This window comes from Macaca thibetana, chromosome 2 (genome assembly GCF_024542745.1).
Source record: "Macaca thibetana thibetana isolate TM-01 chromosome 2, ASM2454274v1, whole genome shotgun sequence".
Classification (NCBI taxonomy): domain Eukaryota; kingdom Metazoa; phylum Chordata; class Mammalia; order Primates; family Cercopithecidae; genus Macaca; species Macaca thibetana.
The window spans coordinates 119,042,723-119,058,953 of NC_065579.1; the positions used below are offsets into that span (position 1 = coordinate 119,042,723).

General features: G+C 42.6%; 2 protein-coding genes and 1 long non-coding RNA gene across 13 annotated transcripts in view; 1 reads left to right on the forward strand and 2 right to left on the reverse strand.

The window, feature by feature from the left end:
- PSMD6 (proteasome 26S subunit, non-ATPase 6) overlaps positions 1-16,231 on the reverse strand; it is a 1,096,682-nt gene that overhangs the window by 657,537 nt on the left and 422,914 nt on the right. The gene's annotated exons all lie outside the window — the stretch shown is intronic.
- ADAMTS9 (ADAM metallopeptidase with thrombospondin type 1 motif 9) overlaps positions 1-16,231 on the reverse strand; it is a 174,319-nt gene that overhangs the window by 157,077 nt on the left and 1,011 nt on the right. For both annotated transcript variants that reach the window (XM_050781196.1, XM_050781195.1), the window contains exons 2-3: positions 15,811-16,211; positions 10,501-10,663 (exon numbers count right to left, since the gene is read on the reverse strand). In XM_050781196.1, the coding sequence (XP_050637153.1) occupies positions 10,501-10,663; positions 15,811-16,211 (564 nt within the window). The remainder of the gene's footprint in view (positions 1-10,500; positions 10,664-15,810; positions 16,212-16,231) is intronic.
- Positions 14,118-16,231, forward strand: part of LOC126948844 (uncharacterized) — a 347,273-nt gene continuing 345,159 nt past the window's right edge. For 9 of the 10 annotated variants that reach the window (XR_007723535.1, XR_007723531.1, XR_007723534.1 and 6 more), the window contains exon 1: positions 14,124-14,584. This is a non-coding gene — a long non-coding RNA (uncharacterized LOC126948844). Of the gene's footprint in view, positions 14,585-16,231 lie in introns of all 10 variants that reach the window. The other variant, XR_007723532.1, reaches the window with a different exon arrangement.

Sequence of the window (16,231 nt, forward strand, 5' to 3'; positions counted from 1 at the left end):
CAGATACTTCACCAAAGAAGATACTTGGACAGCAAATATGCACATGAAGAAATACCCAATATCATTAGTCTTTAGGTAAATGTAAATGAAAACTGCAATGAAATTCCACTAAACACCTATTAGAATAGCTAAACTTCAAAAAACAAAAGCAGAACAACAAAATGTTGACAATACCAAGTGCTGGAGAGGATGCAGAGGAAATGGAACTTTCATACCCTGCAGGTGGGGCTACAAAATGGCACAACCACTTTGAAAAATATATTGGCAGTTTCTAATAGAGTGAAACATACATTAACCACCTAAGCCGGTAATCTTATGCCTAGGTATTTATCCAAATGAAGTGGAAACTTATATTCACACAAAAATCTGTATGCAAATATTTATAGTGGCTTTATTTGTAATGGTCAAAAACTGTTGCTCAAGTACGTAATGGTTAAAGAAATGGTGGCATATCCATTCAATGGAATACTGCTCACCAATAAAAAAGGATGAATTACTGATACAGGCAACAATGTGGATGAACCTCAAACACACTGTGCTTAGTGATTATTTCTATATTCTGCAAAAGACAAAACTATAGAGACAGAAAACAGGAGTGGGGAGAGGGGCTGATTACAAAGGACACCAAAAACTGCTCTATAACGTGATTATCATGATGGTTCTATGACTATACATTTGCTAAAACCTGCAGAGCTATACACTAGAAAGGTTAAATGTTATGGTATGTAAATTATACATTAATAGAGAAATGGAAGGAAAACACTAGGAAACACTAATGGAAAATAAAAAGATTTATCAAAAATTAAAAAAAAATTAGCAGAAAAATTCTCAAGCCAATCACATTAACTTGAACTTTTTTCCACACAGCAACTGCATTTTTAACACTCATTCTAATTCTAACGTCATATAAGAATTGAGAATCAATAAAAAGGAAGACTTGTGCCAACATTTGCCCCATGTTTGACTTTGCTCCTTCTCAAAGCCCACTATTCAGTCACATGTGCACACCATATCAGATCTTGCATTCACCCATGCTCTTTTTGTGATATTCAGATTATTTATTAATGATTTTCAGTTGCACAGAACATCCATGCAGATATCTGGTCCAGAGGTAAAAAGTCAAATGAGAAAACACAGCCATAAATGGCTATAATAAAGACTCTTTAATGATACAATTATCATAAAGAAACCATCTTTGGCAGATACAAAGGTGCAAATGTTAAACCTCAATGCATGATAAAATAGCACTTTATTAACCAAAGTGGGATTATCCCCTCATATGAAGAAACTCAAGAAATTTTGCCATGTCTTACTTTAAAAAGAAAGCCCACTCAAGTGAAAGATCTGGAGGGTTCTCAGGTCAACACCAAAATCTTCCTGCCTCTGTCAGCTAGATGGCCCTCTGTCAGAGCCTTCTACTGATTCTGAAGTCCCTTCTAAAGAACGATGTGCATCTTAACCAGTTTCAGGTGGTTCCTGTGAAGGTGAACATATTATCAAGTATTCATCCTTGTAGCACCCCTTTTCTTCAGCAGGGAATGGGTTTCTGAAGCAAAGTGTCAGGAATTCCTAAAATATGATTAGCAAGAAACAGGGAAAGGTCCTGAGATGGCACAGAAGGTGTAAAGCAGGCAGCTATTATGGCTGTGTTTGGATCCAGAAGCTTAATTAAAAAGTTTTGGGGGCCAAGTGTGGTAGCTCACACCTGTAATCCCAGCATTTTGGGAGGCCACAGCAGATGAACCACTTGAGGCTAGGAGTTTGAGACAAGCCTGGCCAACATGGCAAAACCCTGTCTCTACTAAAAATATACAAATTAGCTGGGTGTGGTGGTGCACCACTGTAATCTCAGCTACTTGGAAGGCTGAGGCACAAGAATAGCTTGAACCTGGAAGGTGGTGGTTGCAGTGGGCCAAGATTGCACCACTGCACTCCAGGCTGGGCAACAGAGCAAGACTCTCAAACAACAACACAAAAAAGGTTTTGGGGAATAAGCGTATTTTGTATGTAAATGAGTCCTAATCTCAGGTACAAACCTAACTTGCCACCTTACATTCCTAATTGCAAACTGGCCCTTCTGGGCTTCAAAACACAGGTGAGGGAGATCCTTTAAGGATAGAAAAGGTAGTTTAACATTTCAGTCAATGATGGAATGCAGATATGACAGTGGTCTCCTAAGATCGTAATACTAAATTTTGACTCTACCTTTTCTGTGTTTAGATACATAGATACTTAACATCATGTTACAATTGCCTGCAGTATTCAGTACAGTCACATACTGTACAGGTCTGTAGCCTAGGAGCAATAAGCTATGTACCACCTAGCCTAGGTGTGTGGTAGGCTATCCCATCTAGGTTTGTGTCAGTGCACTCTGTGATGTTCACAAAATTACCTAACAAGAATGCATGGGTCACACACACCCTATGCATGATGACACTGTAAATTGAGGATCTTTCTATTGATAGGAACATCACAATGAGAGCTATCAAGGCACTTCAGACAAGGAGTCAAAACACCTCCCAAAGATACTGCCTTTTCCCTTCAATTAAATCACTCTGAGAAGTGGTTTAATGGCCCAGGGGCTTTGCTCTGGGTACCTGCTCTGGCCTCGGAGGCTGGCCTTGCTTTTCAAATCCTTGCAACTGCAGCCTGACCTTATGATGATAAAGATGAAGCAAAGACTATGGAAGGGAAAAAGGGGCTATATGCAGCAAAACTAAAACTAGAACAAAAATAGCAATTTTAACAATAGCAATAAGGACAACAAAGTGAAAAGTAGCTTCAGAGACAACAATGAGTTGCAATGTGTGGACCTTGTTTAGATCACAATCTAACCAATGATTGTAAAAAGGCATTTTGGAGATAATGAGAAAAATTTGAATATAGGTACTGTGTAGGTGATATGAAGGAATCATTGTTAATTTTGCTGAAACATTATTTATAATATTACTTGATACATATTATGTATCAAATATTAATACTATTATAGTTACATACAAAAAGATCTCCACTTTTCAAACATTTAACATGAAATATTTAGAGATGGTATCTTGGGTTTGCTTTAATATACTCAGCATAAAGAAAAATAAGCAAATGTAGAAAAATCTTAGTCATTATTAAGATTCATGGTGTTTATAGTGGTTCGTTTTATTATTGTCTCTACCTTTATGTATGCTTGAAGATGTTCATAATAAAATGGTTTTTAAAAACAAAATGATTTTTAAAAAAATTAATGAATAAATGGGAACAGATGAAAGAAGGTACAATTCCTGTATTAGAAGTTTCTTTTGTACTGTTTCTTAATGACTTTATTGGAGTACTGCCCTATTAATACCAAAGTTTTTTTTTTAAAAAAAAGGAAAGCAGAATTTTTATAAGTACCATTCAGTAGATCAAGTTGAAGAAATAAAGAATTAATGTATTTAAAACAGTGATTTTCTAATAATGTACCAAGGATTTTAGAGGTCATTGCTTATACTGACTGTTTATTTGACAGAAAGTCACTGAAGACTATAAAAAAGAGAAAAACTGTATAAACTCCGATGAAGAACAAAAAGGGGAAAATGAAAGGAAATCAGGCTCAAACCATCCCAAATGGCAATAACTGTCTTTAAAAATTCATAATCATTCTTGAGTTGCAGTGCCAGCTTTTTCCCTTTCTGCACACTGTGGACAAGTTTGTTCACCTCTCTTCTGCACGTTATGGACAAGTTTGTTCACCTCTCTGAGTTCAGCTTTCTCATTTGTAAGATGGGAATAATCAGAGCATCTTCCTCCCACGAACTGTTGCAGGAGTAAATGAAATAATCATAATGTGCTTTCACATTGCCAAGTACACAGTTGCTTAAATGCTGCCTGCTCTTGATCTCTACAAGGCCGAAAGGGTCTAAGAATGCAGAAAGTGTGTGGAGAAAGTGCAGGCAGACCAGTTCCTAGCATAAGTCACTAATTAGCCACCAACCACTGACCTGCTTGGGGCCCAGGCAGGATTCTGAAGTCAGCCGAAGCTTTTGTCACTGCCTGGAACCCACAGGCTGCCCCAGAATGTTTTACCAAGAGCCCCCTCAGGGGTCTGCTCCCCAGCTCTGTCTCTCACTCCATTTGGTCACCACTAGAAGGGCAGCTAATCTAATCAGCTAATCTATGCTAAATTATTAATGGGATCCAAGAGGTTAATGTGTAACAAGTATACACTTCATCAGAGGCCTGCTGGAGACAGACACAAGGCCTCTGTGAGTCATTAGAGTCTTGGTGGGAATTTCAGGCACCAGGCAGCCTTCCTCAAATCAAATCAAATTCCAGACAGGCATTTAAAAATTCCTGCCAGCAGAAATAGTTTATATATGAAGGCAGTCAAATCAATGCCGAGGCCAAAAAATATCCCCTAACTAGACCAGGACATAAGGGCTGAAGAAAATGGTATGTTTATGAGCTTTATAACCTTGGGCAAGTCAACATTATGAACTTCTCTGTGTCTCAGTTTTCCAATCTGCAAAATGGAGTTTGCGGTAAGCATTGAAATATGTAATCCATGTAAAGTGCTTGGAACAGAGCCTACCACATGATACATGCTCAGCAAATGTCAATTCTTATTAGTATCATCTAGAGAATGGAAATTAGATGGTAGTCAAAGAAGATGCTCCAAAACCTGAAGTTAAAAAGGGGTTTGTAGGCCAGGCATGATGGCTCGGTTCTGTAATCCCAGGGAGATCCTGTCTCTACAATGTTTTTTGGTTTGTTTTAATGAGCCAAGCGTGGTGGCATATGTCTCTAGTTTTAGCTGCTTGGAAGGCTGAGGTGTAAGGATCCCTGGAGCCCTGGAAATGAAGGCTATAATAAGCTATGATCGTGCCACTGCACTCTAGCCTGGGCAACAGAGTGAGATTCTGCCTCAAAAAGCCAAACAAACCAAAAAAGGGGTTTCTAGATAGCAGTTTCCATTTGTGTTTTCAATGCAATTCGACCCACAGTATAGCACATTGGAATCAGATTGGGTTAAGGCTCAGACTGTCTTCTTCCTGGCTGCGTGACCTTCTGGACAAGTTTCTCAACCTCTTTGAGCTAATTTTCTCAACTGTAAAATAGGGGTAATAATACCTAACCTACAATGTTGATGAATGTATTACATATGATAATGTGTGCAAAGTGTGTAGCATAGTGATCCCATATGCACATAAGAGCCTAACAGATGATGTCTTTAATTATCATCTTATGTTTTCCAGCCTTTGTAACGGCAGCCTGGAAATCCCAATCAGGAAGTGATGGTACCGTCTCATGGGAGTGACAAACAGAGTCACCAGTGCCTAATGGAGATGAAATCTTAATAACACTAGGGTCAGTCCAACAGGCACAAGGCAATTTAGCTGGGTTGAATGAGATTCAACTTTAACCAGCCACAGATGTCCCAAAGAAGTAGACATGAGGCAGGATTTTTATCTGTCTGGTTATTGAGACTGCCTCATTGCAAGAAAATAAAGGACTGATAATCTCCACTTCTAAGGTCCTAAGATCCTAAGAGACCAAAATGTGGCTTGGCTATTGGTCTCCAGTGACAAGTTCAATGGGTCTAGCAAAATAAATCCATGCCACTGTCCCCATTTCATTTTATCTGTATTTTCTGATTATGAAACTGTTATAGAAACATAGCAAAGGAGTCACAAAATATAAGAATATAAAATTTCAAAAGTAACGACTGCCTATGTTCCTAGTAACCATAAATAATCACTGTTAAGATTTTCATGTCTTTACTTCAGATTTTCTGTTTACACACATGTACACAAATACAGTTTATCATTAAAAAAAAAAATCCTACCAAACATACTAGTTTATCACCTGCTTGTTCACTGAATATATATTTCTGTGTTTGGTAACATAAATTCAGGCCATCATTTTTAACAGATGCATAGGAATCCATTATATGCCTGCGTCATAATGTATTGATCTATCTTCCTCCCAAAGAGGACTTAGGCTGTTTCCAGTCTTTTGCTATAATAAATAACACTGTACTGGATCTCGTTCATAAACACCTTTACACAATTCTCCGATTATTTCTTTAGGCACAGCATTGATGGGTCACAGAGTAGACAGTTCTTAAATGCCTTAAGAAACAAAAATTACCTGGCCTTGCTGAGATGGGAAGGTGAGGGAGAAGTTTGAGTTAGAGAAAAAACACTTGTCTTCCAGGCCCAGGCAAACAAAACAGCCTTCTTCCCGGCCTTTCTCTCACCCACCTACCAGGAAGCACTGATAAGAACCACTAAATCCTCTTGTACAAAACTCAGGGTCAAATAGAGAGTGTCTGTGAAACAGAACTTGGGATTTCATCCGGAAACAAGCAATAGGAAGGATCCGCAGGAAGTGGCTTATAAAAGCAAGCCACTCTCCGAAGGGTTCCCATAGGCCTTTCGCTTGTCCCCCTGGTGTGTGGGGCTGGCAGGCAGTGAGCACAGTGAATTTTACTGAGGACCCGGCGTGCAGAGGACACTGCAGTCACAAGGGCATGTCATAGGGAGAGAAGACACCCCACTTCCCATCCTGAACCCTAAGGAACTCACAAATAGGATGAAAAGACAGACAAATGCAGAGACACTCAAATGACCCAAATGTATACACATAGACATAACCAGTGATGACAAAACAGATACAATCGGGAAGGGCAGCCACTGGGCCAAGAGAAACTTGCAAGAAAGAAAATGTTTAAATGCTGCATTGGGTACAGAGGAAACAAGGGGACAGAAAGCACCCTCAGCCTTGCTACTAGCTGGCAGGGTGACCTTGGGCAAGTCCCCTAAACCCTTCATGATTACCCAGAAGAACTAGGCTATTAGCTCTGAATTTTTGTATTTTGAGTTTTCCTTTCCTTATTGTGGTGTTTTGTTTTCTATTTTCATGAACCCTTAAAAAAAAATCTTACCATTCTGTGATTGTCTCCCACCTGCTAAATAAACACTATCCTGGCAGCTTTCATTATTTCTTACTCATTTAGCTCTAACTTCAATCTTGAAAGGTACATGTTATTCTTACTTTATATTATAAAGTGTGCTTAAAGTCATACAACTCACCAGGAATACGGACGGTTACTGGTTTTCTCCTCCTGGCACAGAGGAGTTGGTCAATAAAGACTTGATGGCTAACTGAATGAATGGACACATGAATGAAGAAACAGAGTTGTAGACTCCTTTCTAAACCCATAAAGCTTTCATTGCAGAAGACTCCTTCTATGCTTCCCTTTCTAACTTATCTCAGAATCCTTTTTTGAAAATTAGGCATACCTCAAGACTCAGAAATGACCAAGATATATTCCATCTGCATGTGAAAGTGTCACAGCCATTGTGTCTTGCCCTGCTCCAACTCCCATGATTTGGTAACTAAAGGGTTACACCTAGCTCAGCAGGATCTCTCTCCCAAGGCTAGGGAAAGTTTGGATGAGTTGGTGTTGAATATATAGGGTATCACTCCTGGGAGGAAGCATCTTAACATCCTGCAACTTCAGTTTCCTTATCTGCACAGAATTAGAGTGTTGGCCTAGACCAGACTGCTAAGGACTCCTCCAGTTCCAATATTCTATCATTCTATGAGAAGAGGAGACGTGGAAAGCCCTGATGTAGAAAGTCAAGTTCACAGCAATGCCAACAGCAAGTGACAGATAATGACTACTACCTTAAACCCAACTTTAGCAGTGACTCTCAAATTTAGCTAAACATCTGAATCACTTGGAGCACTATTAAAACCACTGATTCTTGCTTCATCACGTTTGCCTGGGAGAGGGGTTTGTTTTGTTTTGTTTTAAAGAATCTGCATTTGTATGAGGCTCCCAGAGTACTTCTAAAGGTTACTTTTGGTTACCAACCACTGCTCTTGATTGGTGGTTGGGAAGGAAGGTGTATCACTGAATCTGAATGGATTGCTATTGCTAGGCAGCCCCTTTTCTCTCTGGCAAGAGGGACTACTCCCACCCCAACCTACTTTCACTCCCTGTGCAAAGGCTACCTGATTTCAGAGGTGTCCTTGACCTGTTGGTCCATTCCTCTGACGCCTGCTGGTGAATCGTGCCATATTCTAAACTATCCTGAGAAATTGCATCTGAATTCAAAGAAGAGGTGCAGAGTAGCTGGAAGAGAGAGACCAGAGTGGCACAGCCCAGCAGCAATCTTTGGAAGAGCTGATCAAAACTGCTGGGCTCCTGGTTCATCACATGGGATGAAGGAACGGCACGCCATATTGGTCAGGAGAAAGCACACACTAGGAGGAAAACTAAAAAGACTGGCATTGGTGATTTGGAAGGTGGTACTTAAAGGCACCAACCTTAATAATGACTGGAACCCAAATACTGTTTTTTTTTTTAACGAAGGCATCTTCATTGTTCTCGAACTTGACATTTTTAAGATTTACTCTTCTTTGTGTTTTTAACAGAGTTTGACAATGACATTTCCTCCAGCCCAGGAAATCAAATGCCCATTAACTTGCATAATTAATATTTTAAAATGAACCTTGAAGATTTTTTTAAATCACAATATTAATTAAGACTTTCTCTTTCTGCCCCCTCTCTCTTTTCCACACAGACTCCTGCACAGAGAAAATGGGTCACGGAATAAGACAAACATGGGTCATCATTGTGGACTAGCTGTGAGATCTTGGGCAAACTACTTCATCTCTGTAAATCTCAGCTCCTTTTCCAGGTATTATACAATGGAGTTAGGAATGGTACCTACCTCATAGGTTTGTGATAAGGATTAAGCAAGGTAGTGCAGGTACAGTGCTTTGCATAATGCATGTACAGAATAAAACAATAATAAATAGTCATTTTTAAAAATGTTGACCTGTAGCCACTTTAGGGGAGTGTCACTGGTCATGTCAATAAATTGGTCATGACCAGTGACACTCCCCTAAAGTGTCATTGGTCAATAAATTCATTAGTGAAAAAAATATTTCAGTGTCTTCTGAATATATACAAATAAGATGGAAGGAGGGAAATTGCAAATTTCATTTCTGTATGTTACATATACATTTCATGTTATACTTACATTTATACACATGTCTAAAATGTGTACTTGCTAATACAGATTTGGGAAGTCAAGAAGTTATGGTACAATGTGCTAATGGTCTTATTAGCACAGTCAAAAATGTGATAAATGTCCTGTCCATTAAACTTGCTGGTGTCTGGCAGTCTTGACTCTGTACCCGCTGCTGCAACTATTGTTTTTGATATATCTAAGTATACTTTCCCCTCTACTCCTCGTATCCTTTGGTTCTTTGGAGTCTGACAGAATGCTTCAGTTATATTCCATCTTGTTGTGGTGGTAAGAACACAGAACTGGATGCGATAAAGCCAAAAGACCTACAATGCTACACCCTTAAATTTGGCTACTTGTAGGTTATAAATGGTCAATGTTATCTTTTATTAAAGGATTCACTTTAGAAATAATAATTCCAGGAGAGAATAGGATAGCACATGCTATCCCACTGAACAACCTGGTACAGGTATAAGATGAAGTAAGTGATCCTCTGGGGAGCATTTGAGGAAACTCCCTGGTGGTCTTGAATTTTGGCCTTGTTTGGAGATACCAGAAAAACCCTGAGATGCTATTTAATTTGGAGAAGCAATTTTAAAAATAAAGAATAGAAAGAAAGATAAAAGTTTTAGAGACAGGAAGTCCAAGAATTTTTTTTAAGTATTTTCATGAACAACCTAAGACGCAGGACCAAATTGAGGAATTACTTCATAGGATAACCTATCATCAGGCAGAAAGTAACCAGGCTTCTGAGGCAGTGGAGTGTTGCTACAAGACTGCAGATGGAGAAACACAGACAGAAGCTTTCCAGGGTGCCCAGAATGATGTATCCCTGACAATGGCCAAACACATCAGCACAAAACCTCAAAGAATCTGGCCAGGATGGAAGGAGACTAGCAGTGGGCACATAGGATTTGACTGGTTGATTGGTACCTCACGGTGTAACATACAGGTACCTGCCTACAGTTCCTTAAGTCACAGAACATGAGCAAACCTGAAGTTTATAGGAAACATTCAACAAACACATATACGTTTTTGTGACTTCCATTTATAAGACATTTCTGTAACCGTACATGGTGAAACAAACAAACAAAAAACACCCAAATGAACAGAAGATGCCAAAAAAACACAAGCATTTGGTGACTGAGGGTGCTACTATCACGACCTGAATATTACTCAAGCTGAACCCTAAAAATCAGCAACTTCAACCAAAAAGGCAGCTCTGCCCATAGAGGGCATGGAGTCACTACTTTGAGTTCAAATCCTGACTTTATAACTTCTTAGCTGTGCACCTTTGAAAAGGTACTAAACCTCTCCTTAGTCTCCACATCTGTACAGTGGGGTATGTATCCCTACCTCATTTGAGGACTGAATAAACAATAGTACATATGGTAGCACTTTGTAGACTGAAAGAGAGCTACATTTCTGTAGTAGAGCAATTTACCCATCTCAAAGAGCTGGGCTCTCTGCGTAAGCAAGAAGCAAATACCTGAGGTGTCACATGCATGCCTTCCCATTGAGGGCTCTCTCTGGGGGGTGCTGCGCCTATAAATGATGTGGGGTTTGTTTTGTTCCTCTTCATCTTCTTGTTCATCCATGGACTGTAGTGGTTCAATAAAATAATCCCCATCATAAGACCGGAATGTGCCCAGCTGCAAATGAAGAGAGATGGGAGGTTGATTTAACATAACTCATTGGGAGGAAGAAAAACAAAAGAACATTTTCAAGTAAAGATGGTGTCATTTTACCCAAATTCTTTTTCAGAAGGGTTGTTTCAACTGAAAATGCTGCAACATATGTGGAGAAGTGGTTTATTTTCACTCTCTGTCATATCAGTACATTTTCTAAAAATTATTTATTATTTACTATTCTTATTATTTTAGAGATACGGTCTCGCCCTCTCACTCAGCCTTGAACTCCTGGGCCCAAGCGATCCCCCTCAGCCTCCTGAGTAGCTGGGATTATAGGATGCCATCATGCCCAGCTAAATTTTTTACTTTTTGTAGAGATGGGGGTCTCAATATGTTGCCCAGGCTGGTCTTGAACTCCTGGCTCAGCCTTCCAAAGTGTCATATCAGTAACTGATTCTTGGTTTGACTCCAGTTGATTGTACCTGCTATCCAAATCTGTCTCTAAGAAATATTTCCTTAGGGCTCAAGTTCCAATCATTACTACAGGCTGTTGAAAGAGTCTTGGAAACTTAAAGAGCCTGGAAACTTAGGGACAAGTATGCATTGCAGCAGGAAAAGCTGTCCTATTGAAGTCTTCCCATTGATTCAAATTCAAGAAGCATATTTTGGCCACAATGCATTCAAGGTGGTACCACCTGTAATGCTGGCACATGATCCTCTCACCAGCCCTTTCCTTTGCAAAATAGGGGAGTGATGTCCTGCAAGGCTTTGAAGCCAGATTGCTCTAGGTTCCAGTTTCAGCACCACCACCTACCCATTCACCTTGGGCAAGTTCCTTAACCACTCTGAGCTTAAGCTTCCTTGTTTGTCAGCTGGGGATAGATACTTAATGTAACGAGTTACTGTGCAGATTAAAGGAGATAATGATAATTAATTGCTTAGCAAAATGTCTGACACCTTGCAAAGACTTAGGACTCATGAACGGTTTTTGGTGTTGCCAGCGTTAGCCTCTAACCATTAGGATAAAATTTGCTCTTCCTAATCATTCTAAGCACCTTGCAAGTCACTTTTGCTCCTTTTCACCCCACATATCCAGTTTTTGCAAATGATAAATGATACCTCAAGATCGAACCACCCAAACTAAAAATTACAAGAACGCTGAAAAATTCCCTATGCCACATTGCTGAGTGGTATTTAAGAGAAGAAATCAAGCTCCTCTCTTCTCTTCCACTTTCCCATTTCCCATGCTGGAAAAAAAATCTGATGCCTTGCATCCTTCCATTGACACAGGAAAAATGACTCCCTGAACATCAGCAACTGCATCCGCATCAGCATCATCCAGGAGCTTATTAGAAATTCAAATAATTGTGCTCCACCTCAAATCTGATCTATTGCATCAAAATCTTTAGGGGCAGGGTCCAAGAATTGAAATGTTAATGAGCTCCCAGGGTATTCTTATGCATGATAAAGTATGAGCAGCACTAGGCTAAGCCATTGGTTCCCCAAAACAGCTAGCTTCAAAATTGCCTGGGAAGATTTTTTGTTTTTGTTTTTCAATTAGATTTGGGGCATTACCCACTACTCACAGATTCAGAATTTCTAGGGATGGATCTAGAATGTTTTTTGTTTTGAAAGCTCTCCACATGATTTATGAGCCCCTGGTTTAAGAAAAGGGCAGCTCAGGTGTGGTCAGACTAAGAGACAGAGTAGCTAGTTGCCAGAGAAGTGATTTAATAAATTTACTTTCTGCCTGTTTTCAATACACAACTCTGGTGTTCTCCCAGCACAAATCAGAGCGCATATCACATGTGAAACCCATCAGAGACACGAGTCCTGGGAAAGAGCCAGGGAGCTCAGCTGGTGACGATTTGCCACCTTTGATTGGTAAATGGGAAAACCAAGACACAGAAGGAGGAAGTGATTGGGCCCAAGTTCCCCGTCGATGGTACAGAAACAGCTGGACAGTGCTAGTGCTGAGTCTAACCTGACTTTAGTCCTGTGCCTTTTTAGAAAAGAACCCTGAAATTCTCTTCAGGAGAACAGGATCAGTCTCTGTTCTATGGTTAAGTGCTAAGGATCAGAAAGACCCGGTTGAAATCCCAACCCTGCCACTTATGAGCTGTGAGACCTTGGGCAAGTCTCCGGCTCTCAAAGTCTCAGATTTTTTTTTTCTTGTCAGTAAAATGCGTTGTTTTGAGGATTGGGTTATTGGAGGATTTGGATGAGATAATACATATGTAAACTACTTATAATAGCCAGGCAGACGATAATAAGAGCTCAATAATCGTATCAATATGATGCCAAAATTAATCGTGCTGTTGATTCACAAAGGTGGGCCTAAGAGTTATCTTTTCTTGGTTAAGGTGACTATTTATTCAAACATGTATACTAAGTATACATACGTAGTACATACTAAGTACATACTAAGCACAACATACAAAGCTCCAATATAGAAGAAAAATGAGTTGATGCTGACCCTGTTGCCAAGGAGAAAGGGATAAAACATGTGTACCAAGAACCTTGATGTAAGGGAGAACATACTAAGCATCATAAGAGAGACTCTCAGAAGTGTCTATGAAGGTGGAGGGGGAGAGATGACATCAACTTGGGGAACTATGAAAAGGTCTTCTGGGAAAGAAGAGATATAAATCATATACACCTCCAAAGAAGGGTAGGATTTGAGTATGTGAAGATGAGTGAGAAGACCAAGTAAATTCAAAGGCACAAAGGCAATGAAGACTAGGATTGAGAGTGGGGTGCAGAGAAAGCAGTGTAAATAGTCTGACTGCACTGTAAATAGTCTCAAATGCCAAATGGAGTTAGCGATCGAGGAGAAAGACTGGAGAAGCAGCCCAGTGTAATATTTCTTAGACATCAGTCCTAAGGAGAGAGGGGGAGAAAAGTGAAGGGGTATAGATTTAGGGTAGAGATGTTCAGGAGAGGTGAGCGACCCATCTCAGATGAAATTCAGAAAAACTGACAAGTGACTAGGGGTGGCAGGATGGCACGGCCCACTCCAAAATCTGGTAGACTCCCAAGAGTCTACCAGATTTCTTGGAAGACTCCTAGGCGAAGAACTAGCAACATCATGACGCCACTGCTACATATGTGGTAAGGGGAAGTCTTGGGAGGAGATAACTTCCAGAAGGAAGACAGAGGGGCAGGGGTTTTGGAGCTAGATTAATGACTGAAGACACAAAGAGCCAGAGCGCATATCCTTAAGATGTATGAGGGCCCTTTTCCCCAAAAGAGGCAGACTGAGAATTAAACGCAATATAAATGAGGTTATTACAGTACAGGTAGTCGTTTCTGAAGCCCCAGTCCTCAGTTCCCAAAGAAACCACGTGCCCATTACCACCTAAAACTGCCAATGAAAATGAAGGTGCTGCGCAGTAAAATATTTATACAACTGCTGGGGCCACTCGGCTTCAGCGGGTGTGGAGGCGGGGAGAGAGGAGGAGTAAAGACTGTTTACAAACGACGTACACACGCAGTCCTATCCCTACGGTCCTGGAATTGGGGGTTACTATCTTGGAATCTGGGGGCACTCCAGGCTCTGGGCTCAGACGGCTGACTTCTGCCTATCCGAGCCTTAACCTTTCAAAGACGGGAAGGATTCCGGAGCTCTTGCCCTAAGTCCTGGGGCAGCGATGACTCACCGCAGCACCCCCTCCCACTTCGCCAAGCTGCCGTCTCCGCCCACCCCCAAACAATCTCGACAGCGCATTTCGGGAGCCACGGCTCCGGGCGCTCTGCTGGGGGCTAAAGGGGTTTATCCCTTTCCTTGAATCCCAGCAAGCTAGAACTACCCCCTCCCAGGCTTCAGGCTTGCCATGCTCCCCACCCGATCCTTCCAATGCGAGGCAGAGAAGGAAGGATGCGCTTGGGAACTCTAAGAGCCGCGAACGACAGCGCACTGATGGAGCAGCCCAGTGTCCGGGGGTGAGTATCCAAGGCCCCACTTAGAAAAGGGAGGGAGGGGCTGTGGGTGCTTCGGGAAGAGTAAAGGCATCACCGGGCACACTGCCTACGACCCCATTGCGCGTACAGCGCCATGCGCTGGGAGAGACTGACCGGGTAAGTTTCTGCGTCACACGCGCGTGGCAGAAACGCACGTCGCTTAGGAAAGTCAAGGACCACACTTGCTCGGGCCAGAACCGTACAGCAGCGACTCCTCAAATGTCGAGAAGTCGGGGGCAGATGCCTTGTAAGATCCACTGGAGGGCACGTGCAGGGGTCGGCAGAGAGTCGGGGAACCATCGTGGATTCCCTGCTAAATGCGTATTTGGAAGCGCAAGAAGGCGGTCTCTCCGCCCTGCCTCAGTCCCTAGGGAAACGTGCGCCGCAGGCTCCCTCTCTCCACTCCCTGGAACCCCTAAGTAGTAGAAACCCCAGAGGAACCGAAATCACGTCCGGACAGCCTCTCCAGGCTGTCTCCCACTATCCTGTTTCTCCCGGCCACCCCACCAGTAGGGTGCAGAGTTGGACTGCGCTGCACCCCCACTCTCGGTTCCACCCCAATTCAAAGCGTCCGGGGTAGGCTCCGCCTTCTCCTCCGCCCCCAGAGCCCTCGGCCCACCCTTCCGTTCTTGGGACGGGACCTGCTCCCTGTCAATCCAGTTCAGCCTCAGGGTTCCTGGCGCGTGAATAAAGGCCCTGAGAGAAAGCGGGGACTCTAGATTACGCACCGCCCTCCACAACACACACGCAAGGAACTCCCAGTGCCTTGGGCAGCGGATCCTCAGCCCCACATCCCCGATGCAAGGCGCACCAATGAGGAGTCTGGTTCGCCCTGCGCTCAGCTGCTCGGCTCCCGGGTGGCCAAGTTTGCTGCAGGGAACCGCAACTCCAGCAACTTTCTCCGAGTTTGGAAACTGACTTCCAGGCCGCCTCGCAGCGTTGGGCAATGCGCCGCTGAACCGAGTCCAAACTCCAGAAAGCTCTGAAACATCCAGAAGCCCCTGGGGGCGGGTGTGTGCGCTCCACGCCAGTGTACGCGCACGCACAGAGCTAGCTACCCAAACCTTACGAGTTTCTAGCTGATATTTAACGCCGGAGAGGAGGGGAGCCTCGCCACAGTGAGGGTCTCTAGGCTTAGAGGGCAATTAAGTCTTCCAGAGGCGGGCGAGGAGGCGGAAGGGGAGAGGAGGTGGCGCGCGCCCACTTACCATTCCCGAGCAGAGGCTGATGACGGCCGTGTGCTCGGACTTGGTATTGACATAGCCTTTGTAGAAACAGTGCTTGAGTTCCGCTTCCTCTTCGGAATAAAACTTGGTCTGGTTCACCCCGGGCGTCCCGAGGAGGGTGACAGTGAACAGTGGAGCGATAAATCCGGCATTGGCGGTGAGATTAAATAGAAACTGCTGGCCGAAGGCGGAGAGGCGGTAATGCGCCTGGGAGGAGGTAGAGGAGGAAGAGGAGGAGGCGAAGGCAGGCCAGGGGTCAGTGGCAGAGTTAATGCTCCGTCGCCTTCTTTTGAAGTGGACGTTCGTGGGAAAGGGTTCTCCGAGAGCGTTCACTCGGATGGGAGACACGATTTCGTATTCACTCAGGGTCTCTAATAATTTCACTGCGGAGAGAAGCAGAGGT